General features: G+C 37.9%; 1 protein-coding gene across 5 annotated transcripts in view; it reads right to left on the bottom strand.

The window, feature by feature from the left end:
• Positions 1 to 27479, bottom strand: part of Nol4 (nucleolar protein 4) — a 345385-nt gene that overhangs the window by 76157 nt on the left and 241749 nt on the right. For 3 of the 5 annotated variants that reach the window (XM_060377621.1, XM_060377623.1, XM_060377624.1), the window contains exons 7-8: positions 7039 to 7218; positions 6100 to 6291 (exon numbers count right to left, since the gene is read on the bottom strand). In XM_060377621.1, the coding sequence (XP_060233604.1) occupies positions 6100 to 6291; positions 7039 to 7218 (372 nt within the window). The remainder of the gene's footprint in view (positions 1 to 6099; positions 6292 to 7038; positions 7219 to 27479) is intronic. The other 2 variants (XM_060377625.1, XM_060377622.1) reach the window with 1 other exon arrangement.

Here is a 27479-nt window from a genome sequence, read left to right as displayed (position 1 = left end):
TAGATTGAGCCCAGGCCCTTACACTAGAACAGTCCCTAGCCTGTTTTGAAGTTTTTAATCCTGCCTGCGTAGGCTGTCTGAGCGATGACTATGTCTCTAGGCTAATAAAGGCTTTAATGACAGAAACTCAGACTACTGAACCTGTGAGAGAGTTGTGACATCCGAAGGGAAGGTATGAGAGTTACTCAGAGGTATATTATAGTATGCAATTAAGTTGAAATGTTATGAGTAAACTCCTCAGATCAAGTGAAAACAGCCTACAGTCTGTTCAGTTAGTTCTATGATTGCAGCAAAGAAGTTGAGAACCACAAAGGGGGAAAACCTACAAATAACAGTCTGGAAATTCAAACCGGATGTGCATATTAAGTAGCTTCCATTAAGATAATCGGTCTCAAAGAAAGGTATAAATCAGTGTTCACGTAGTATGAAAAATAATGTAAATAGTAAAAAGTATAGAGACACCACAGAGACATTGTTAACTCGTGGGATGGACAAACACTATGGTTGATAGAATTTCCAGCTTAAGAAGAAGCACTTTAAGGCATATTAATTAATTCATTAACTGTGTGTGAGAGAGAGAATGAGTGGAGTCGAGCAGCTGTGCACTCAGTGATGACATGTCAAGGTCACATGGCATTTGGAAGGAGTCAGTTCTTTGTCTCCCCTTTGCTGAGGTGCAGGATCCTAAGCCCAAGGTGCAGCATACCCTGGACCCACTCATCCAAGCGTCTCAAGCTGCTTCTGATGTCCTCACCTCTCATCCGGCTGTTGGGGTGTTGGGAATTAGATGCACATCCCCGCATTTAGCTTTTTATCTGGGTTCTAGGGATCCACTTCATGTCATCAGGCTAGTGAGGCCAGGCCTTTTCCCACTCTGCCATCTCCCTACGCACTTTCACATATCCATAAACTCTGCTTAAACGAAAATAGGAGACGCCACAGTGGCCTTTGAGATGTAACCAGGGAGCTGAAAACAAGGCCTTTTACTTTCTGTGGCATGCAACAGCCACCAGAGGAGGATAAAATTTACTGCTCCAAACCCAATTTTTCTTTAACATGAAGGAAATGGGTTTTGGTGTTTCTAGAGCCACACTTTTCTTGCCCTTTAAAAATTGCTACCTCACTTTCTCCCTAACATCGGGTATATCTACTCTGGAAACATGTATGGAGACACAGACTCAGGACACCTGAGACCCTGGTGAGAGACTGGCTCAGAATCTCTGACAGGGAGGCACGGAAATGAAGACACATAGATAAGAGCCCTAGCAGTGAGGACTAAGGCACCAAATATTTCTTCAGAAAAGTGATTCCTCTGGCCTTAAGTTCTAGGACAGTGGTTCTCAACCTTCCTCAGGATGTGACCCTTTAATACAGTCCCTCAGGTTGTGGTGACCTCCTGACCGTAACATTATTTTGTTGCTACTTCATAACTGTAATTTTGTCACCATTATAGATCTTAATGTAAATATCTGTGTTTTCAGGTGGTCTTAGGAGACCCCTGAGAAAAAGTTGTTTGACCCCCAATGGGTGGCGACCCACAGGTTGAGAACCACGGTTCTAAGTGACTTTTAAAATAAAGTCTTTTATAATGCATATTTAGTAACTTAGTAGATAATATCCTCGGCAAAATTTTATTAACAACCTAAATGAGACATTTCTGCAAGCAAAAATGGTCTCCTACACAATGAGGTTTATAATTTCTGAGAAGCCTAGGTTATTGAATTCAGATATTTAAGCTCCTTGGACTGTATTAGTATAAAGACAAAGTTGAGGATAGAAGAGGGATATTACATTCAAAGTCTCTTTTTACTCTATTTCTTCTAAATATTTTCATTCTAGCTTTACCAAAAACGCATGTAAACAGCAACAGCCAGGAGACAAAGGTCTCTGTGCAGGCCTCGGAAACAAATGAGAGAAACAGTGCTACACAGTCAACAGGAGCCAACCCGGTGTTATTTAAAAGTGTTGCTTTTTATCAGTTTCTGTTATAGCTATTATCGAATTTAAGGCCACAGCCCTTCAGAGAAACTGATTCATTTACTGGAACAACCAACTCTTGTTCTTAAGAGCAGTTGCTGAAGTAACTTAAGGGTCACAGTCACACAGTAGAATCAATAACAATTTAACAAGCATTATTTTCCAAGGTTTAATTTAATGGCTGCTTAACTCAACGGGTTTTTACAGTCCTCTGAGAATACCGACTGTAAACTGGATCAAAATTATTAGATTTATTTTTCATTAAGCATTCGATTTCTCTTTCTAATGCTTAAGATGCCATGGTTTGAGATTGGTGATAAGGACTTGGTGTGGTGAAGAATGTGTAGAAAATAATCTTTATGCAGTGATTCTAACTCATACGTTAGAAACACTATGCCAAGCATGACACATTTGCTTTTCTGCTATGGCATTCAAAACCCAATGAATCTGGAAAATTCTAATAAAATAAAAATACATATATGTGAATATGCATGTATACATACATATATACATATTATATACACACATATATATACACACATAATAATGTTCGTTGAATGTGTCCAAGGAACCCAATTAAATGTATTTCGTTCTTCTAAAAATCTGGGTTTACACCCAAAGGTTGGCACAGCATGGCAGTTATTGCATAGACTCATAGTTGGTGAAAGTACTGACAAACAAACAACTGTCGAGTGCTTGGACCTAAATGGGACATCAATGTCAACCTCTTCAAGGTTTGAAGAACGTTACAAAAGAGGTGGCTGAAACAATGTAAGGGAAAGAGGTCTTCTGGATATGACGTGACTGTTGAACTTAAAGCTTCCATGGGTACCAGCAAGAGGCCTACATAATAGATGCATCTGCATCCCATCATGGGCAAGGTAGGGGCTCGTTCGGCCCTGCCCTTCATTGAGGACCTATAGTCACATAATGCTTGCTGGGAAAGGGGCAGTCCCATTCATTGATGGTGTAGCCACTGGAAAGTTTCCCTTGCTTGCATATATAATTGCCGAGCCTCCCATAGTCGTGCGGGTAAGTCTTATTAAATTCAGTGGACAGCACACAGAAAAGCAACATGTGTGTCATATATGTTGTGATAATTTATATATATTGTGATAAAGAACAAAGCAGGAATCTTACTTTTCATTTCAAAAAAATCAACAGAAAACATACAGTCCAGCAGGTTTGGAGTCTCTCTGCTTTTGAGGCCTTCTGGTTTCAGCGACCCTAGGTAGGAAACCTAAGCTTATTGATTGATACAGAATCTCCTACAAAATAAGCCTGCACTTTACAGTTACCTTTGACAAATGTATTTAAAATGCTTTGATTTCCTTATGACTGAGTTTCTTCACATACTCCTACAGAAACTATGAGGACAGAAGAAAATATTTTGTTTTAGTGCTTTAAATGTTAAAATCCAGGTGGTTATTTTAAAACTAAAAGAGAATATTTGGTTTAGCTTTAATTATTCTAAACTAGCCATGATTTCTCCTCTTCTTTCTTTCCTTTTTATCTTTGTCATACAGAGATAACTATTAAAAAGGAACGAAATCCTATTCATAATCCCATAGTGAGGAAACTATGCATATAAAAAAAAAACATGAAAAGAACATTCAAGCATGCCTATTGAAGAGTAAGTTTCTTATTTCCAAGAAGGCATTCCACACTAGGGAAGATGTAGTCACGAAGAGGACAGAAATTGCATGTTACAATATTGATTTTCATCTACATCTTTCATGGAGTAACAGAGGACTCTCTCATTTGCATTTGAGCACATCATGTCAGACAATGGGTCACCGCAATGAAGTATAATGACCAAGAAATACTTTTCCTCAATAACAACAAACCAGAACCATCTCATATTTCTCGCTGTTACCTTTTCAGTGCAATTTATATGATATGCACTGAATAAATGGACAAATGAGCAGATGGAAAATATTAAAGCTTAAATAGTCTTTGTAGCATGTTTAAGTTTAGTTTGTAAAACATACTGACTTTGTATCAATCTACTTTTTTCATTCATAAACAGAAGAAATTTCTAGAGAATTGAAATCTATGCTAAAGTGAGTACATACAATTAATAAAATGACAATGATTTTTTTAAATAATGTAGTGTCTGAGAAAGATTTTTTGAAAATATAATTGTGATGAATTCATCCTCTCAAAAATGATTAATATAAAACTACATACCATGAAAATAATAAGATGAATTTTACTAAAGGATGGAATCTCTCTCATTGAATGATGAGTAGTATCAAATTCTAGCAAAATAATATTGATATATGATACTATCTTCATTTTTATTAAAAGAAGAACGTATGTGCAGTATAACCTAAAATACACTTTGTTGCAGATGGGAATTTTGTTTGTTAGCCTAGCTTGTAGGGGCTAGGTCATTTCTCCAGCCCAGCCACTGGAACTTTATACTAACCATCTGCGGCCTTGAATGTAATGTCAAAACCAAGGCTGTGGTGAGGTGAGATCAGTGTTGTCCCATATCTGCCTCCTAGTGTGTGGATCATAATTTAGGTAATCAATATCAGGGAAATGGGTTCGTGTTCTTCAAGCAAGTCATTTGTTCTCTCTTGCTCTACATTACTTGTATTATCTAAACCCAGCCACTCAGTTCTGCCACTTTTCTTATTAAATTCAACATAAATATCATAAGAACTGCATACGTATTTGAAAGGCACTGCAATAGCTAAATGAAAACAGCACAGGAAACCTTTCTTCAGGTGACAAATTCATACATAATATATTATAATGCTTCCTTATTTCAAGTCCTTTGAAGGCATACTTTGTGACAGAAATGACTTTCAGGGGTTTCTAAGGAAACATTGTTTGTGCTAGCAGATGGGAACTCTCCCAGAGCTAGAAAATAGGGTGATTGTATTTTGCAGAGGGCAAGCTGAGCACAGGTAGGAGATAGCTGAAGGTGGTGAATGCAGAACCTCTACACAGGTCCTCAGCATGCACTCTACAGTACAGGAAGACCATCTCCGCTTAGGAGATGATGAAAACTGAGAATAGAGCAATATGAAAATTGATAAAAGATGGGATTTCTTACACTGTCATTCATTTCTTAGTAGAATTTTACCACTATGAAATTCAAAGTATAAAGCCATATGGTGAAACCTCTCTCATCTTTAGCAACTTCTGCCCATCACACAGAAACAGCCAGGTCATATCACAAGCACTAGTTATACAGACTTTTATTTAGCTTCTTTCATGTATGAGGGGGAAACATGTTTAGAAAGTGTTTAAAATCCTTCTACAGCAGGAGTTGTATCACAGTGGTAGAACATTTTCTTGACTACTTGTGTGCCCTAGGTAGAACCATAGCCTGGCACTTCAATAACTTCGGAAAGCAAGCAAGCAGCTAGCATTTGTAGCAGCAAGCACATACATAGTTTGAAATATGAAAAACATCAAGCATACATTGTCAATGTTTGTTGGACTTATGTAGATAAAAGAATAGTAGAAATTCACAACACTTTGATTTCCAGCTTCTACCCCAAAGTAATCAATGCCAGGTAATCTCATCTTCTACAAAGCACAAAAGAATAGGATAAAAAGAATGGCCTCATTCATGACATGAGGCTAATATTCATAGGGGAACGGGGGCTTAGTTTTCACCTAAGGACTTTTATTCCCATCTTAGTTTTCAAGGCTTTCTATTTGTTAGACAGCAGATGAGCCCATTTCCTTACATTCAAAAGAGCCATTCTCACATGCCAAAAGCAACAATTGTACCTTTGAGAATCATAAACCTCACATGCCCTTGAATAGTGACAGAAAGGAAACAAACACAGATGACGTGCAACGATTGGCTTCTCCCTGATTTTCTCTCATATTGTCCTTCGTGTCTACGAAAAGGTTATCACATGGTTCTGTGAGCACTGGTCTCCCAAGAAGAGTCTTTATCATATATAAACAAAGGGAATAAATGCTTGGGGAAGATGAAAAAGGAAGGGGGAATAAACACGAGCAAATGAAAAAACCCCTTTGACCTGACATTATGGAAAAATAAACATAAAGACGCTAAGATGGAAACAAAATAGTGCCATGGTTTACATGTGGGGTTTGGATGGAATCTAGGGCTGTGTTCAATTTATAACTCACCATCTCAAAACCACTTCTTTTCATCCGCCTGCAGGACTTGAGGTAAGTACGGATACGTTTTCTGGCACGCTCTTGATACTCAGGGAATTGTCGCCTGCATGAGTCAATGATAGCTTGGATCTTTTCTTTGGGCTGCTTAGAGATTGGGACCATTCGGTCCAAGTTTTCATCTACAAACAGCCTGACAAACATCTGTTGGCAAGAGGGAGACAGAGGAGAAGGGTTTGGAGGACTGCTCTCTTCTCTTCCTAGCTTCCTGTCTTGATTACCGAGAGGAAAAAATAATTCTGTTTCTGGTTTATGCACTGGAGAATTTTGCAAATGGAAAGCCAGAAAATTTAAGCAAACACTCTTTAAAGATTCTCTAAATGGTTGAATTAAGTATAAATATATATATTTAGAGAGAGAGAGAAAGAAAACAAGAAAGGGAGAAGGAGGAGAGGAAGAGAAAGAGGAAAGCAGACAGACGAACAGACAGAAAAGAATGAAAAAAAATCAGAAAATAACAGTAGAATCAGGACAGCTGAGCACTCATTACATTTGCTTTTAATGGTAAATGGGACTGAGACATTGCCACACTGCACAGTGGACTCCTCTCCGAGAACAAACAGTTGGCTCTCTTGTCATGCACAATTAAGAAAGCAAAGGAAATAACTGATGACAGACAGGCATCACATCAGAGGACTAAGCTGAGCCTCCTTCAACCTAGGTGGACATGCATACTCACACAACACAACTCCAGTCCTCAGCACCCACTTGGCTTTAACATTCTAAACAAAACAGCAATTCTGGTGTCTGCTTGGCAAAGAGTGTTTCATGTACTTTTAAAATCCTTCTGAAAATTAAACAAAGATGGTTCTAAAATATTCACATTGACCAACAAGCAACAGCATGAACGTGAAGTGGTCAGAACACAGCCACGCGACGCGGGGAACTCACATTGAAAGCTTTCAGCCTCTCTGCTTCCACACCATCCGTCTCGTTCACCTTCTCAGAATCCTCATGTTCATCATGCTCATCTTCATCTTCATCTCCCCTGTTGAGTGACAGATCCTCGGCACCTCGATCAACACTCTCATTTTTGCCAGAGTCATAGCTGGAGTAGCTGTGTGCCGGAGACTGAAAAGAAAGGGGACATTGCTCCTTTTTAGTCCTCTGCGCGAACCATCATTTTTAGGCTTTAGTTTTCATCCTACTGTTTTTAAAATTTTCTTTTTCAAAAATCATGTTTATTACTTGGTAACTCTGGATATGTGACACTGTAAATTTTTAATAAATGTTAATTCAAATAAATTTAAGAATTCATTTCCTCCACCACACTAGTAACATTTCAAGAGCATCTATAGCTGTACTGAACAGTTCCATCTCTGCAGAAAAGTTTTATTGAACTTAGCACTCCAAGAGTAATTACTGTTTCTATTCAATATTTATATTAATAAAAGGAGCAATCTGTGATTAATTGACAATGGAAATATTGAGTCATACTGTTGGAAGTAGATATGACTTCAGTGCATAGCCCGTCTGGCTGTATTAATTTTCTTTGAACACACTGGAAACTGAAGAATAAGATACTTAATTAATTTGCCCAGCAAAGACTATAAAAATTTTACTGAGTATAGTGGTATTAATTATATGATACTTTAATGTAGATTTCTAAGTTATCTATAACAACATCTTAAAATAGCATCTGATTTGCATATAGTAAAAATGCGTGAAGCATTTCTTGATACATTTATTGTTACCTTAGTCTGTATTAAGGACAGGGTAAATTTAAAGCAAGATGATTAACTGGATGCACCACATATTTCAACATAAATAATTTAAAATCTGAAAAATTAAATATTTAAAATTCATTCTCAATGTTAACGATCAATGACTGCTGTAGAGAACTATTTGTTGTTTAGAGTGCATATGTACCCATATGTAAATGAGACCATTCTAAATCTACATCAGGTAAACTAATTTAGGTTATTTGTAATTTGAAGATACTTAATTTATATTTATATAATCACATATTTTTTCTTTGTATCTACTAATTTGAAAATTAGTATGGGGGAACTGATCAGAGTGGAAATCTATGTATATGTGTGATAAGGAGCTTAATTAGACATTAAATAGCTTGACAGAATATTATGCTATACGGTCCCAGTAACACCAGCAGTTACCAAAGGTTACTGAGTTACTAAACAAAGAAACAAGAGAATTTAAGGATGACCATTTTGTAATTGTTTTTATTGTTGACAGAAAGATTTTCAGAGATATCATAAAACAGTAAAAATTTTAAATGCATGACAAAGAGAAGAAATTAGTGTATATAACAGTCTACTGGTTGCCTTTGTGTTTATAGCTATTACCCAATAAGGACCTTTCTCTTATCTGTTTCTTCAGATAAAGAAACAGCTTTCAAAAAAATAAACAAACTTCTCTCATCAAGACAATGGTGAACTCAGCTCTGCCGGAAACAAAAACCTATAGAGTGTAGGTTTATACCTCAACAAACATTCTCTCCTCTCTCTGAAGGAATAACAAAAAATACTTTTATTTTATGCATCGTACATGTTAATATTAAAATAAAACAACAAAAATCTGAGTTCTTTCAGAATTCGCTTTGCCTAAAGAAACAGCATATTATTTCTACTTCCTTCTACAATAGTAGTCTGTGATTTAGAAATGTTTATTAAGAAACATTATTACTCGCTCTAGAACTTCCATATATTGGGTATTTGAGGTATTAAATAATTTATTATCACTGCATCTACTTCTTCGTTTCAGTTGAATAGAGAATAGAGGCAGCATTTTCACCACTCAAAAACAGCTATGTTTTTGTTCCTCAGACACTGGTTTTGAGGGCAATTGTAACAACTCTATTTTTCAACTTTTGGATGATCATATTTTGGAGTGCAATACATTTTAAGAATAAAATTCATTCAAGACAATAAACAATTAATGAACAACTTTTTAAAATATAATGAGGGTAATAGAAAAAAAAACAATTTTTGTTTCAATTGCCCAAATACCAGTGAGAATAACTTCTTCCCTAAGTAAACCTTTGCAAAGCATCTGTTTAACAATAATGAGCTTTGATTTTTGTCTCAGGCACCATTCTAAGACTTATACATAACTTAAATGAAGCCTGAGCGTACTAATTAACCAGATTTCTCAATGTTTATAGATAGCAAATAAAGTCAAGATTTGAATCCAAACAGTAGCTCTGTGGATTGATTATCTTAACTATGATTTTTTTTTTCCCCCTGTGACTATGAAATGGCCACTTACTGCTCCAGTTTGTGAGGAAGCAAGTCATGAGGCACTGTGCTTCTCAATGCCAACTTCTAAAGAAAATACCTCTTGGATATGATAGGAAGCCGACTCCATCTTTTACTATCTGATTATAGATTTGATTTAAGATAGAACAGTGAACATATCCTCAGAAAGCCTGAAACACAGTATGTATGATATGTGCTCTGTGTAGATTGGAGGTGTTTAATGCTGTATGTTCTCACAATTCCTGGGACTTCACATGCAGCTCTAGTTTCTGTATCACTGAATTGCACAGGAGAACTATCATTAACATATTTATGCATGGATGTTAGAAATTACTTAATTGGGACTCAAAAAAAGTTTTGGCAGGTGATGGCTCCCGTTGCCAGGCCTCACATGTTGGAAGTATAAAGCAAGCCCCTTCAAGTTGTCTTTTGACCTTCATATACACACAGTGACATACATATGCATCCACACATGCACATACATTCACATACATACACATAGAAACACACATAAGAAAGATAAATAAATTTTTTTAAATCAAATCTATAAAAATGGCTGAATACAAAAAATGAATGGTAATAAGAATAGCAGAGATAATCTCTGACATGAACTTGGTTTCCTGCTCCTTGATCACCTCGTCTTTGTGGGGGCGACCTTGCTAGCCCACAGAAGAAGAGGATCTAGGCAGTCCTGATGGAACATGATAGGCCAGATCAGACAAATAGGGGAGGAGGACCTCCACTATCAGTGGACTAGGGGAGAGGGATAGGATGGGAAAAAAAGAGGGAAAGTGAGACCAGGAGGAGACGAGGGAGAGGGCTACAACACAGAATAAATTGTAAATACTAATAATACTAATACTACTGCTACTACTAATAATAAAATGATAAAAAGACAGAAAAGAATACTCTAGAAGTCCAATATATCTGAAGGTTAATTTCATGTGCCAATGTTGAATATTTGATTAAACATAAGGCACAGGTATGTCTACATAGAGGTATATGTATGAGAATAGTATTTGAATTGGTGCGCTCAGCAAAGTAGATTTTCCTCTCCAGAGAAGAGGAGCTTCATCCAGTGAGTTAGGGGACACAATGGACAAACAGGGAGAGAAATAAGGAAAATCCTACCCACTGCATTGACAGTTTGCGTGGAGGCAAAGTGAGACTCACTCTAATCTTTAATCACACTTAACACTACAGGTGGCTTTCCTAGTTGTTTGGCTTTCGGATGAAGGCATATGGAACCTCTTGGCTCCCATAATTCCCTGACTCATGTATTTGTCTGTCACCCTCCCTCTCTCATATCTATCTATCTATCTATCTATCTATCTATCTATCTATCTATCTATCTATCTATCTCTATCATCTATTCCCTTTCTGTTTTTCTAGTCTTACTGATTTTGTTTGTTTGTTTCTTTTGAGAACTCTAATATAATGTGTGTTATCTACATTATTAATGGTTCGGTTATGGCTCGGCAAATTGTCAAAAATAATAGAAAAGTAATTAAGTTCAGGCTATTCAGGTTCTACCTGGAAGGGTAGAACGAACTAAAGAGATTTCAGAGCCAGGGATCATGGGAGTTGTGAAAAGGAGAGAAGTCTTAGTTCTAGAGTCAGAATGAGTCATAAAAATAGAGAAAGCGACATATGTAATTGAGCAATCAAGGCGTTTTTTACAAATACATATCCTGGTGTCTGAGACTGTCATAGGCCTTATGGTAGCTCCCGTTTCTTTCTCATCCCAATAACATTACCTTTTAGAAAGAACCTCTATTGCAATAGATAAAAGGACATTATTTTGCACTGTGAATTATTAGCAAGATGAAGTTAGCTAATATATATTCAATAAGTTTGCAAGGTTTCTCTTTAAATATATTAAGCATAATATACCTTAGAGGTACTGTGTAATATCTGAAAATTTTTATAATTCATTTGTCTGAATCAAACGATTCCGTTGAATTCAGCTTTTCTATGTACGGTATAAGGCATGCAGTCTTAGCTGTCTGCTGTACACACGTGGAATGGGGAAGGAAGTATAGCTCTAGGAACTAGAAGTAAAGAAAGCCCAAGCCTCTACACTACAAAACTTACAGTATCTTTAAAGCTTGTTGAACTGTGCAGCCTAATGACAACAAACTGAATCTCTGATAGCTCCAAATTCTATTCCTGGGATAGAAATTCTTGCCTCTCTTCGTTGGAGGATCTATCAATTATGGCAAATCATATTAAATTTACTGTATTGAGAGATCTCATATTCAACTGGTCTCATTGTTAAAAATTGCGAGCTTCAGCAAAGCCTACTGAATATCTTAATTTCCATTTTCCTTCGGACCAGACCAAGACAGACATGATTTTCTCATTCTATCCTTCCCAAGACCAAAGATATATTTTCCTCGTATTGATACCCAAATCTGCCAGAACATTCCTTTCTTCTACAGAACTATTCCATTTTCTACAATAAGGACATGAATAATCTGGACTTATCTCATGGACTGATACAGTAAAAAGACATTCCAGGTCCCCAAATAACTCAAAATATGACAAGCCATTTGCTTCATATGTTTGCTTTGCCAAGAATACTGATTTTGTATGATCATGGCCTTGGAAACTTTACTTTCAACAACTGTGTTACTGCTCCAGAGGTAAATACAAAAAGTATCAATAAAGACATAAAAAAATCAAAACATATTAAGAACTAAAATTTAGGGGAGTCTAAGATGGCGGCAACCAGCACACACAATATCTGAGGGGCACAGGATCTGAAACTCCAAAATTGGTGAGTGGAGGGGCAGCTGAAGCCAGAGCATTAACATTGAGGCTTCCCGGGGGAGAGCGGACAACCCTTGAGCTGGGACCCTTTGGATCCACGCCACCTGCAGACTTCTCTGGGGACTGAGAGTAGAGAATATTCAACCCCCTGCACTTTCCCTTGCTTCCCTGCTGGGCTGAGGCTGCAGTGACTGCCCCAGCATGAGCCTTTGTGCTCAGTGACTGAAACAGCTGAGGCTGGCAAAACAGGTCTGTGGGTGGCAGCTGTAAGGGCCTCCCAGGTCTGCAGCAGCAGCAGCAGCAGGGTGGCCCCTAGCCCTAGCCCTAGCAGGAGCCTCCATGCTCAGTGACTGATAGAGCAGAGGTGACTAACCCAAGTACTGGCCTCCCTGCCCTGCAGCCAAACAGTGGACACCACTGAGCTGACAGATCTCCTACACTCTCATTTGTCCCTGTAGGCCCAAATATGAGAGTAGAGAACAGGGGGAAACCCTGTGCTTTCTGATTAGGCCTGTGAGATAGTGAGTGCCCCTTCAAAAGAGTGCGTGCAGAGCCCCAGATCCAGGGTCCCTCTATACTAAGCAGACAGACATCAGATCCCTCCCATCCACATCCCCACTGTGGGCAACATAGGGATCTTTCGGACAGCATTCTCAAAGTTGAAGCCCCTGTTTTGTGGGTCTCCCAGTGGAATCTAGGCAAACAATTCCTGGAGCACAGGCAGATCTGAATATCAGGAGGACAGTACAACAGGCCTGTAGGCCACTGAGGTATTCAAGCACCTCCACATGTACATTAAACCTGCGAACAGTGCCAGCACCCGCACCCACTCCTGCACTTAAGTTCCACATTCCACACATCTACATGCTCTAGCACCCTGTCCTTCAACACACTTGCCCACTCTTGTGCACATGTGCCTGCAACCTTTCTCCCTCAACTACAGCTGAAACACCAACATCCACTTTCAAATGAGTGGACCTCTCTCATCTTCCTGAAGAATACAACAGACACTAGAAACAGAAGAACCCAGTCTGAAGTACAGACTCCAGGCACAAACAGCAAAGGTTAAGGATAAGCAGATAGCTAGAGGTAAGCATAACAACACATCCAACAAAAATCACGGCACCATGACTTCACCAGCAACCCCTAAAATCAATGCATATGATGATTCATCAGAAACACAGGAAAATGATCTCAAATTTATGCTTATGCAGTTATTAGAGGCACATAAACAGGACACAAGCAAAGCTCTCAAAGAAATACAGGCAAATACAGCCAAATAAATAGAGAAACATATAGAGGCACAAATAGAGGCATATAGAGAGGGAACGAACAATGCTCTGAAAGAAATACAGGAAAATACAGCCAAAAAAAATAGAGGCACAAGCAGTGGTATATAGAGAAGAAATGAAAAAAATAAAATAAAGAGGCCGTCAGGGAAAGACAAGAGTCCACATTCAAACAGATGAAGGAAATGGTGCAAGACATGAAAACAAAATTAGAATCAATAAAGAAAACACAAACAGAGAAAACCCTGGGGCTGCAGAACTTAGGAACTGCAGAAGGGATCAGGAACTACAAAGGTAAGCATCACCAACAGAATACAAGAGATGGAGGAGAGAATCTCAGGTGCTGAAGAAACAATTGCAGAAATTGATGCATCTATCAAAGAAAAGTTAAAATTGGAAAAGTTCCAAATACAACACATCCAAGAAATAAAAAAACACCATGAAAAGACGAAGATTAAGAATAATAGAAATAGATGAAAAAGAAGATTCCAGGATCCAAATTCTAGAAAATATTTTCAAGAAAATCATAGAAGAAAATTTCCCCAACTTGAAGAAAAATTTCCCAACATATGAGATGCCTACAGAACACCAAATAGACAAGATCAGAAAAGAAGCTTCTCAAGTCACATAATAATCAAAACACTAAATCTACAGAACAAAGAAAAATATTAAAACAGCAAGGGAAAAAGTCCAAGTAACATTTAATGGTACACCTATATAATCAAACCAGACTTCTTAACATAAACTATGAAAGTCAGAAGGGACTGAGCAGATGTCAAACAGATTCTAAGAGACCACAGATGCCAGCCCAGAGTACTATACCCAGCAACGCTTTCAATCAACATAGATGGAGAAAACAAAATATTTCATGACAAAACTAAACTTAAACAATATCTACACAGCAACCTAGCTCTACAGAAGATACTAGAAGGACAACTCCAATCTCGTGAAATCAGCTATAGCTAAGAAAACAAAGGACATAGATAGCTTCAAAACAAAAATATCAGTAGAAAACACGCACAAAAACTCACTCTTACCACCAACTCCACAATAAAAGGAACTAACATTCATTGGTCACTATTATCTATCAACGTCAATGGACTCAACTCTCCAATAAAAAGTCACAGACTAACAGAATGGTTATGGAAACAGGATCCAACATTCTGCTGCATCCAAGAAACACACCTCTGCAACAAAGATCAAAACTACCTCAGAGTAAAGGGCTAGAAAAATGTTTTTCAAGCAAATGGACCAGAAAACACCCTGGGGTAGCTATCCTAATATCTAATAAAACAGACTTTCAACCAAAATTAAAAAAAAAAAAGATATAGAGGAGCACTTTATTCTCATCAAAGGAAAAAGCCACCAGAAGGACAACACAATCCTGAACACCTATACCCCAACTACAAGAGCACCTGAAATTGTAAATAAAACATTATTGAAGCATAAATCGCACATTGATTGCACAAACTTCAACACTCCATTCTCACCAAGGGACAGATCATCTAGACAGAAGCTATATAGGGAAATCATAACATTTACAGAGGTCCTAAATCAAATGGACCTAATAGATGTCTACAGAACTTTTCACCCAAACACAAAAGAGTATACCTTCTTTTCAGCAACTCATGGAACCTTCTCAAAAATTGACCATATTGTTGGGCACAAAGCAAGCTTCAACATATACAAGAAGACTGAAATAATCCCTTGTATCCTATCCTATAGCCTAACACTAGACCTCAACAACAGCAGAAATAACAAAAGCCTACATACAAATGGAAACTAAAGAACTCTCTACTCAATGACAGCTTGATCAGGGAAGAAATGAAAAAAGAAATTAGAGACTTCCTAAAATTCAATTACAATGAAGGCACAACTTAGCCAAACTTATGGGACACAATGAAGGAAGTGCTGAGGAAAGTTCATAGCACTAAGTGCCTCCAGAAAGAAGTTTGAGATGTCTTATACAGGCAACTTAATGGCACATCTAAAAGCCCAGAAGAAAACCTAGCAGACACACAAGAGTAATAAAGGACTGGAAAAAATCGAACTCAGAGCTGAAATCTATGAATTAGAAACAAAGAATACAATTCAAAAAATCAATGAGACCAAGAGCTGGTTCTTTGAGAAAATCAACAAGATAGCAATGCTGTAGCCAAACTAACTAAAAGGCAGAGAGAAACTAATCAAATCAACAAAATCAGAAATGAAAAGGAGGACATGACAATAGACACTGAGGAAATCCAAACAATCATTAGGTCTTACTACAAAAGCCAAATGCCACAAAATTTGAAAATCTAAATGAAATTGACAATTTTCTTGATAGATTCCATTTACCAAAATTAAATAAAGATCAGGGAAATAGGTTAAATGGTCCTATATACCCCAAGAAAACATAAGAAGACATCAAATACCTTAAAAAAAATCCCAGGGCCAGATAGTTTCAGCACAGAATTCTATCAGACCTTCAAAGAAGAGCTATCTCCTTTTCTCTATAAATTATTCCAAAAAAATAGAAGCAGAAGGAACATTACCAAACACATTCAATGAAGCCACAGTCACCTTGTTACCTAAACCACACAAAGACCCAATAAAAAAGAAGAACTTCAGACCTATCTCTCTTATGCACATTGATGCAAAAATACTCAATGAAATACTTCCAAACCAAATCCAAGAACACATAAAAGATATCATCCAACATGACCATAGTAGGCTTCATCCCAGGGATGCAGAGGTGGTTCAATATAGGGAAATCCATCAATGTAATCCACCATATAAACAAACTGAAGGAGAAAAACCATATGATCATTTCCTTAGATGCCTAAAAATCATTTGACAAAATCCAACACCCATTCATGTTTAAAGTCTTGGAGAGATCAGGGAAACAATACACATACCTATATACAGTAAAGATATTATACAGCAAGACTATAGCCAACATCAAACTTAATGTAGAGAAACTTAAATCAATCCCACTAAAATCAGGGACAAGGGAAGGCTGCCCACTCTCTCTGTATCTCTTCAACATAGTACTTGAAATCCTAGCTAGAAAAATAAGACAATTAAAGGAGATAAAGGGGATAAAAATCAGAAAGGAAGAAGTCAAAGTATCACTATTTGCAGATGATATAATTGTATACATGAGTGACCCCAAAAATTCAACCAGAGAACTCCTTCAGCTGATAAACACCTTCAACAAAGTGGAATTGAATAGAAGACCCAAAAATAAACCCACACACCTATGTATACCTTATTTTTGACAAAGATGCTAAAACCATACAATGGAAAAAAAGAGAGCATCTTCAACAAATGGTACTGGTCTAACTGGATGTCTACATGTAGAAAAATGCAAATAGATCCATATTTATCACCCTGTACAAAACTAAAGTCCAAGTGGATCAAAGACCTTAACATGAAACCAAACACACTAAATCTGTTAGAAGAAAAATTGGTGAAGAGCCTTGAACTCATTGGCACAGGAGACTACTTCCCAAACAGAACACCCACAGCACAGACTCTAAGATTAACAATTAATAAAAGGGACCTCATGAAACTGAAGAGCTTCTGTAAAGCAAAGGACACTGTCATCAGAATAAAACAACAGCCTACAAACTAGGAAAGGATCTTCATTGGCCCTATGTCTGAATATATAAAGAACTCAAGAAATTAAAAAGCAACAAATTAAGTAATCCAATTAAAAATGGGGTACAGACCTTAACAATAAAAATAAATTGTATTGACTAATAAACAGAGCTCTGAGCTTGGGCCTAGAGGAAGGATCTGTGATAAGCATAAAGATAAGTTGGTGGAGGAGGCAAAGTACGTGGGGGCTCTTTCATAGGACTCTGTTATATTCACAAAGCTCAGGATTAGGACCTAAACAATGCTCAGAAGACAGGAGGGATCCAGGTAGAAGCTGACTCCTAAAAGAATAGCAAAGGATCAGTCTACAGCCTGGGAAAGGATCTTCACCAACTCTATATCAGACAGAGGGCTAATATCCAGAATATATAAAGAACTAAAGAATTTAAAAAGCAAGAAATCAAGCAATCCAATTAAAAATGGAGTACAGAGCTAAACAGAATTTTCTGTAGAGGAATATAGAATGGCAGAGAAACACTTAAAGAAATGCTCAATGTCCTTAGCCATCAAGGAGATGCAAATCAAAACAACCCTGAAATTTCAGCTTATACACATCAGAAGGGCTAAGATCAAAAACTCAAGTGACAACACATGCTGGAGAGGGTGTGGAGAAAGGGGAACCCTCCTCCACTGCTGGTGGGAATGTAAACTTGTACAACCACTTTGGAAATCAATTTTCTGCTTTCTCAGACAATTAGGAATAGTGCTTCCTAAAGATCCAGCTATACCACTCCTAGGCATATATCCAAACATGCTCAAGTATACAACAAGGACATTTGCTCAACCATGTTCATTGCAGCTTTATTTGTTATAATCAGAATCTGGAAACAACCCAGATGTCCCTCAACTGAGGAATGGATACAGAAATTGTGGTACTTTTACACAATGGAATGCTACTTAGCAATTAAAAACAAGGAAATCATGAAATTTGCAGGCAAATGAATGGAACTAGAAAAGATCATCCTGAGTGAGGTATCCCACAAGCAGAAAGACACACACAGTATATACTCATTTATAAGTGGATATTAGACATGGAATATAGGCTAAACATACTAAAATCGGTACACCTAAAGAAGCTAAGCAAGGAGGATGCTGGGTAAGATGATCAATACTCACTCAGAACGGCAAAGGAGATGGACACCAGAAGAGGGAACAGGACAGGAGCCTACCACAGAGGGCCTCTTAAAGACTCTACGCAGCAGGGTACCAAAGCCAAACTTTGGGCAGAATGCAGAGAATCTTATGAAAGAAGGGGGAAAAAGAAAGACCTGGAAGGTCCACAAGGAGGAACAGAAAGAAAATATATGGGCCCAGGGGTCTTTTCTGAGATTGACACTCCAACCCAGGACCATCTATGGATATAACCTAGAACCCTGCACATATAGAGTCCATGGCAGCTCAGTCTCCAAGTGGGTGTCCTAGTAAGGGGTACAGGGACTGTCTCAGACATGAACTCAGTGGCTGGTTCCTTGATCACCTTCCCTTGAGGGAGACCTAGCCCTGCCAGACCACAGAGGAAGACAATGCAGCCAGTCCTGATGAGACTTGATAGACTAGGGTCAGAGGGAAGGGGAGGAGGACTTCCCTATTAGTGGACTTGAGGAGGTGCATGGGAGGAGATGAAGGATGGTGGGTTAAATTAGGAGGGGTGAGGCTGGGGGCTACATCTGGGAAACAAAGTGAATAAATTGTGATTAATAAAAATTTTTAAAAAAAGAAATGAAGATGAAATATTCCCACCTAGGAATAAATATACTAAAAGAGAGGGTAAACAGGAATAGCAAATGCCTCTGTTAATATAATAGACTCTTCTTGTCCTACATACTTCTGTAAAATAGATTTTATATCTGAAAACAGAAATTATAAACAGTAAACAAACAAACAAACAAAAAACAATTTAAGAAAAGAAGCACACGTGGTTTCCTCAAAATGAAGGTTAGTTTAAGTGGGTAAAGAAAGATCATACACTTAGTTAGGTACAGTCTGTTGCTTTTCTCAAGGTGTCTGACTACATTCAACAAAGACTTTCTGAGCATATGTTTGTATTTTTCTTTGGTAAGATATTCTAGTCTCGTGATATCACCAGGTCTGTGCTTTGAATCATTCCCCATTGTGTTGGAGTTTATTCTCTTTGCTATTACCATAGTGGAAGCCCAGAGCAAGTGCAACAACAAAGCCCTCATGTTTGATATGAGACATGACGAGATATGTGTTTTTCTGCTACACTACCAATGGAAATACCAAGAAATGTCTATGTAAGGAAAAATTATGAGTATTAAGTGCCTGGAATCCATAGCTCCATGATGTGCCATGCATGACTCCAACAGAACATTGATAATCATGCAAATCAACAATGTGTTTTCTGTTGCTGCGAAGAACACCATGACCCAAAGCAGCTTGAGATGAAAGGGTTTATTTGGCCTTCAAGTTAAGGTCCATCACTCAGGGAAGCCAGGACAGGAGGATTATGGCAGGAACTCAGAGACAGACATGAAATCCAGACAACAGAGAACACTGCTTGCTCAGCCTGCTTTCTTATTCAGCCCAGGCCCACCTGCCTTGGGATAGTGATGCAGTCAGTGGGCCCTGCCACATCAATGACTAAACAAACCAACAAAATGCCTTATGGGCACTCCCAAGGGTTAATCTGATGGAGGCAACTCTCTAGTTTAATGTTCTGTCTTCCTCGGTGTGTCAAAGTGGCAATAAAAGCTGACTATGACAGTGGTCCTTTTACACACAGACCAGGGATTACTCTGCCAACCGCATTTACACACTATGCCTTTTCGTTTTTACACCCTTGAACAATACCCAGCACGTAGTCCAAATAAGGGAAATGCTAAACCAACGAGCAACTGTTTTGCTTTGGACTTGCACCGATAATTTCAGTTCACATTTCAACACATTTTAAAAGCTCTCAGTATTGACCCAAAAGCTATGTAATTATTACACAATCACCTTGCCCTCTCAGAATCACTGTTAGTCACTCAAATATCACTGAAAGCTGTGCACCTTTGGCTACAAAACACAAGACACTCAACACCATTCAAGAAACATGTCAACCGAGCAATGAACTCTTCAGTCAATCAAGTAAACTACCTCAATTGAGAAACCTGGTTTTCCAAATATGCCTGCTGAACTGGCTATAGCAGCATAAAACTGCGATGTTCACGATGGCTCAGCTCCCACCCCAGAAATGACTGAATTAGACAAGATCCAGCTGAGCTATGCAGTGTAAATAAACATGACTGCTACGGGAGTCTGATGTTCATGCCAGTTCCAGAACCACTCATTTAGAGATACAATTCCCTTAGAGGAAAAACCTGCTGATAGAATAAGTTAAATGAAACAAGGAAATGCCAGTGTGCAGATTGGAAAAGTCTCGTCACCAATCCTACATCTGACAAAGAGCTAATATCGAAAACATGTAATGAACTCAAGAAACCAAACACTAATAAACAAAATAACCCAATTAAAAATGGGCAAAAAAACTAAACAGAGAATTCTCAAAAAATCTGAAATGGCCATGAAGAACTTAAAGAAATGTTCAATGTCCTTAGTCATCAGGGAAATACAAATCAAAATGAATCTGAGATTCCATATCATACCAGTCAGCGTGGCTGAGATCAAAAACTCAAGGGACAACACATGCTGGCAAGGATGTGGAGAAAGGAGAACCCTCCTTCATTCCTGGTGTGAGTGTAAACTTGTACAACCTCTCTGAAAACCAATCTGGTGCTTACTCAGAAAATTGGGAATAGCTCTTCCTCAAGACCCAGCTATACCATTCCTGGGCATATATCCAAAAGACACTCTACCACAACAAGGACACTTACTCAACTATGTTTATTGCAGCTTTATTCATAATGACCCGAATCTGGAAACAAACTAGATATTCCTTGATTGAAGAAACTGTGGCAGATTCCCACAATGGAATACTACTCAGCTATTAAAAACAAAGAAATCATGAAATTTGCAGGCAAATGGACAGAACTAGAAAAGATCATCCTGAGTGAGGTAACCTAGACCCAGAAAGTCACACATGGTATGGACTCACTTAGAAGTGAATTTTAGCCATATAGAATAGGAGAGGCATACTGAAAGGCATAGACCCAAAGAAGATAAATAACATAGAGGCTGCAACGGAGGATGCATAAATCTCACTTGAAAGAAGAAATAAAATAGAGGTAATGGTTGAAGAGAGGGAACAAGGTAGGAGAGAAAGTGCAGAGAAATGTAAGGGTGAAGATCAGACCTGGGGAGAGCAGGGGCGAGAGGACAGAGTCTTGTAAAGAAAAAGAGAAACCAAGGGTGAGGGTATCTCTGGGACAAGCTGGAGTCTGATGTCAGTGTAGGCTCCTGAAAGATATGAGAGGGACTCAAGCACAGACTCTAGTAGCAGAGGCCACAGATATGGAAAAGGACATCCTCTAACTAGAAAAGTCCATTGGTAGAGGGAGGGAAATACCAAACCACCCACAAAAGCTTTGACCCAAATTTTAACCTGCCTTAAAGACGTGCAGGGATAAAGATAGAGCAGAGATTGAGGGAATGCTCAATGACTGGTCCAGTAAAAGACTCACTCTTTGGGCAAGTGCCAACCCCTGACACTATGAATAATACTTGGCTAAGACTGCAGACAGGAGCCTGTCAGAGTTGTCCTCTGAGAGGCCCTATGCAGCAATGCCTCAAAACAGATGCTGAGACTCAAGGCCAAACATTGGGTGATGTGTAGGAAGTCTTAAGGACCTGGAGATGACAAGAGCTTCATAAGAAGACCAACAAAGCCAACTAACTATGGTCCAGAAGGTCTTGTTGAGGCTGAAGCATCAACAAAGGACCATGCATGCACTGGACCTAGATGACCCTACAAAATGTAGCCAATAGGCAACTTAGGCTTCGGATGGGTCCTCAAGTAAGGAAAGCAGGGAATGCATGTGACACAGACTTCCCTGGCACCCTTTGATCACTTCCACTGGAGGGGTTGTCTTGCAAGGCCACAGGGGAAGAGGACATACTCAGTCCCTATGTGACCTGATGAGGAATAGAGGAGTGGGGAGGGGGAGGGAGGATGGGACTGAGAGGTAAGGTGGGCTCAGGCTACAATCAGGATGCCAAGTGAATAAAAAACAAATAAAATTTAATAAAAAAAAGTTGTCTTTGAGGGATTTCAAAAAAAGTAAGAAAAAGTAAAAATGGAAAAGTGACATGGACGCAGATGTTTCCCTCAGTCCAGCTGTCGAAGGCTTGGTCCACAGTGCTTGGCAATGTTGCAAGGTTATGGAGTCTTAAAGGAATGGGACTTCATGGGAAAAAGTCTGGTCACTACATCTATGCCCTTGTAGTGGATTTGGAGACCACACTCACTGACTTCCCCTGCCCTGGCTTTCAGGGAATTGTCTCTACCTTACTATCTATTTATTGTTATGATGCACTCTATGAAATCTCTACAATCAGGATCCTATATTTTCTTTTTCTTAGATTTTTTTTTTCTTTTATAATAGCAAGAATCTGCCCAATAGTAAAAATCCATCTTTCATTTTACCTGCATGATAATCTGAAGACTGTTCTATACTAAACCATGGCTGCAAACATTTCAGTCTCTGTGCCTCTTATCTACGTTTGCTATGTATTGGGGAGCCAGAAAGAGCAGCACATGTTCACGTCAGTAGCTGTGAAGATGAGCATCTTTGGAACGTAACACCATGTATGCTCAGTGTTGAGGAATTCCCTGGAAAATGTCCCTGCCCTGGCATGGTTAACAGAAGCTAAAACTCGTACCCAAAAGGGCGAGGCACCTTTTCTTCCTGGGTTCAGCAGTCTTACAATTTATCTAAGACCATGATTACACGAGAATAAAAGCAGGCTGTATTTAAATTGATACTAATAACAACGCAATTTTTACATTCATCTGTTATTATAAGGAGGTATTTCTGTTTATGAATTAGTTTTCTTTTATAAAATAATGAAACACCTATTTTTAAACATGTGAATGACATTAGGTGACCTTGGACCCTCAACAATACATAGTATTTAGGGGTCTCTAGCAAGGCAAATTGAGACATTGTTCTTACTGAGAATTTCAAGCTTGACTCTATCCTTTTTATATATTAATAAATACAAATGTTTTCTTTCTGCTAAAAGTTATTAATCATCTTCAGCCAATGTACTGAATACTATAAACATTAAAGTCTTTATGAGAAATTGAGCAGAAAATGTAAAACCATTTAAGCATGTTCTGAGTTTTTAAAACACAGCAAAAATATAGAAAAAGACTCCAACAACTCCTCAGTCAAAATTAACTAGATTAAAAAACACTGAGTTGAATAAACATTGTTCAAAGATAATGTACAAATGGTTAGTGAAGATACTAAAGTATAACTCTAAAGTCAGAATGAGATTTCACCTCAAACATACTAGTAAGGCTACTATGAAAAGAGCAAAGGTGCAATGGAAAACAGGTGTAAATGCTGGCAGTTAACAGAGAAACCAGAACCCTGGGAAACCCCTGGGCAGAAGGTAAAACAGTACAACAGCAATGGAAAACAGGGTGGTAGCTCCTCCAAACCTCATCTCTGATATGGATATTTTGGCTGCATATATGTCGTTGCTTCATGTGCATGTCTGATATCTACAGGTGCTAGAGGAGTCTGTTAAATTTCTTGGAATTGGAGTTTCGGATAGTTATAAGCCCTTATGTGGGTGACATAATTGAACCTATGTCCTCTGAAAGAATAGCCAGTGCTTTTACCACTGAACCACTACCCAGACCAACAATATTTTCATTTTCATATTTTAAGATTTATTTTCATTCATATGTATGCCACACATGAGAGGGTACCTGCAGAGACCAGAAGAGGATGTAAAATAATAGCAAGTTAGAGAGCATGCAATAAAGCCCAGATAACCACTCAACTTTTAGCATAAAATTATATTTGATAGGGAGAATGATTTAAATAAAATTAAGCTGTAGATACCAGAGAAGAAAATTCATTCAGATTTAATCCTAGAATGCTGATGTCTAAGCAGTGTTCTGCAGCAACATTCAGAAAGAGGAAGGTGACTTAGTCCATTTAAACTTAAATGTTTTTGAACACTTAAAAATTTACTGAGCATGATGGCACACGTCTATAATCCCAGCACTTAGGAGGCAGAGGCAGGTGGATCTCTGTGAGTTCCAGACCAGCCTGGTCTACAAAGTGAGTCCAGAACAGTGAAGTTTACACAGAGAAATCCTGTCTTGAAAAACCAAGAAAACAAAAAAGGAAAAATTCAATGAAAATTAAGAATCAGAAAGATATCTGGATTATGTGGCAAATTTTCAAAGAGTAGAAAAAAACATGCAAAGGGACATAAAAAAACAGATGTAAAGACCAAGAGAATACCTTTGAGAAATCAGAAATCAACTCTTGTTGACAAAATGAACTGATATTTGATGACATGACATGGGTGTAGAATGAATCGTCTTCAATAATGGAAAGCATCATACCTGATTATGTTAAAAGTTAAGGGGAAAACATTATAGGTCAAATGACAACTGTTTTAAATCAATATATTAAAAGCATTTGAGCTAGGCATACTCTACAATTTTAGATTAAGTTTGGAGAATTTTGTTTCCTAGAACTGGCCTCTTCATTTCCATTATTGTAACATTAACTGATCAATGGGAAGAAGAGACATTTGACATAAATTGATTTACTATGGACTTCCGGGTAGTCATTTAGAATTATATTATAAATGAAGTATATCAGCATTAAAAGATATTTCATATGTTTAGTTCAGTGGATGTTACAAATATTATACTGCCTTAAAGCAAGTATATCCATTTTAATATAGGTATGAATGTCTAAATTGCAAATGTATTTCTCTATGTGTTCCACTATTTCTCTTAATGGTGTGATTTAATTTTATTCTTTATTCCATAATTTCTACATTATTCACTTTGTTGTATTTTTATATTTAAAATAACATGTAAATAAGAATAAAACATATGTATAATGTTTAAAAGACAAATGACAAACTTGAAACCACATATGTGGCAATTGAAAAAAATGTATAAACAGTTTATTAAAAAAATCCCACTTAACTGCTGAAACTTTTCTCTAGCTCTTAATTAAAATATTCAAAAAAGAATGAATCTTGAACAATTGTTCAAGGTTCCTGAATAAACTGCATTGGAAAAAAAAAAAGAATGAATCTGGCAAAGTATATATTTTTGAAGCTTCCACTAATAGTTACTACTAGTAATACTGATTTTAGCACTAATTAGAAGGAGAGAATACAGTTTATTATACAAGATTTGCACCCGGTAAGTGAAGACTCAGTATTTAACTTAACTATTTTTTCGTGGTCTCAATGACAGTAAAATTATTGTATATACACTGTAGAATATTCCCTAGAATGAATGCCTAATTTATTTCTAATGTGCTCTATATTGGATATGAAGTGTCTTTCAGAGGATTATGTGTGAAATGTCTGGCTCATAGCTAGCAATATTTTAGTAGGTTCAGGAAACTCCAGGTGGTGGTTCCTAGCAAGATAAAGCAAGTCACTGGGGCTAGGTCTTGTCCTTGGCTCTTTTTCTCTGCCTCTTGTCATGTATCATTAAGCAAAAAACTTTTCCACTATGTGATTTCTCTTCCATGATGTTCTGTTTAAGGACATGAGGCCAAATGTACTAAACTTTGTGGTCAGAATCTTCTAAAACAGTGCACTGAAATAAAGACCTCTTTTCTTAGTTTGTGCCAGATATTTTGATAATGGGAATAAAAACAAGTAAGAATATATTCCATTTGCTTTCCACAATTAAAATAATATGTGGTAAATCTAGGCATCAGATGACAGTGAGTGTTTGCGCTTTGAGGCAAGATAAATAACTCAAATCACAGTTCTGCACTTTCTTTCCTGTCTCTCATTGCGCAAATGACTATGACAGTATCTACAGCACAGGCCCTAGGAAGAGTGAACTAGTGCATTTAAAGTATGAAGCACCTTATTAGAAGATAATTTGCACAATATAAGGTAAATTACCCTCACTTTACTTTTCATAATTACTGATGATATGACCCCAAGGTTTTGCACACTGCCAACACTTTTCAAAGACTATCTAACATAAGCAGTTCAATCCCCCTTTCCCTTCTTGTGACCTGGGTGACCTTGGGTGACTCATTCAACCTCTCTGGCTCCACCTTAAAAACTGAGAACAATCAAAAATCCTGTTGGACATAATAAAAACATACTGTTTTACCTGTCAATTAAAATAATGCAGGCTAATAGCAGCATGTACCACCAGGATTATAATAAGATATAAATGACAGTTTATAGACCCCCCAAAAAAAAACTACTAAAAAATTGTTTCCCAGAGGGTGTGATACTATCAAAGGCTAAGCTAATGATTGGCAAGAAGTCTGCAAATAGTTAATTTATATTATTATTATATACTATGTTAATTCTGTAAAGATTAGTTTAAAGCTTCTCAAACTATTTGAAGAATCAACCTGAGCTCGTCAGCACAGTTACAGTATTTCACATGAAGCCGCTCTGAAGGATATTTCAGAGAGTTCAGAAATCAGATGCCTGAGGGTGTCAGGCAGGAACCACACATTACCCCACAATCTCTGGGGAGCAATTTTTGCCTGACAGACAAAATAGCTGTGAGTACACGATGCCTTAGCTGCTAGCGTTTTGACTGCATGGTTTTGACTGCACGAAGTGATATCATAGAGTCCACGTTTGGCGTGTGTTTATTTGAAGATGCTTTAAGACTAATTTTATGCCATTGATTGTCAAGAGGCAGCTTTAAAGGTCTTCAGCACAGCTTATGAACCATCAGTTCATTACTCACACTTGAGCTTGGCTGTTCTCATCACTTTAAGTCTCCTTTTAGTCACTCTGATGCCTTTTTTCTAGGCAATCTTTAAAAAGCAACATGTTTTGCCTTTTTCAATATGTTTTTAAAATTTTTATTGATTCTTTGTGAGTTTCACATCATGTATCTCAGTCCTGCTCATTTCCCTCTCCCTTCCTATCTGCCCTCCAATCTTGTAAACGTCCCCCACCAAAAGAAAATAAAAACCACACAAACAAACAAACAACAAAATAAAACAAAGTCTGGAAAAATCTCATTGTGGAAGCTGTAGTCACAGGTTGTCACACAGTATATCCCTTTGTCCATACATCTTCACTTGTAAATGTTTGTTACAATGATTCATTGGTCTGGTTTGAGGTTTTTGGCTTCCCCCACACTGCCAATAAGTGATCCTTATGGGAACTCCTCCCAGTTATCCTGTCGTTGTCCTGTGTCATGGAGGTCCTGCAGCTTTGGATTAGCAGGACAGCTCTCTTGTGCACTCCAACAGTTCACAGATGACTGGATGCTGGGGTGGACAGCTCAGAGCTCTGGATTTGGGCT

The sequence above is a fragment of the Meriones unguiculatus genome, chromosome 2 (assembly GCF_030254825.1).
Source record: "Meriones unguiculatus strain TT.TT164.6M chromosome 2, Bangor_MerUng_6.1, whole genome shotgun sequence".
Classification (NCBI taxonomy): Eukaryota; Metazoa; Chordata; class Mammalia; order Rodentia; family Muridae; genus Meriones; species Meriones unguiculatus.
This window is presented reverse-complemented; position numbering and strand designations above follow the sequence as displayed.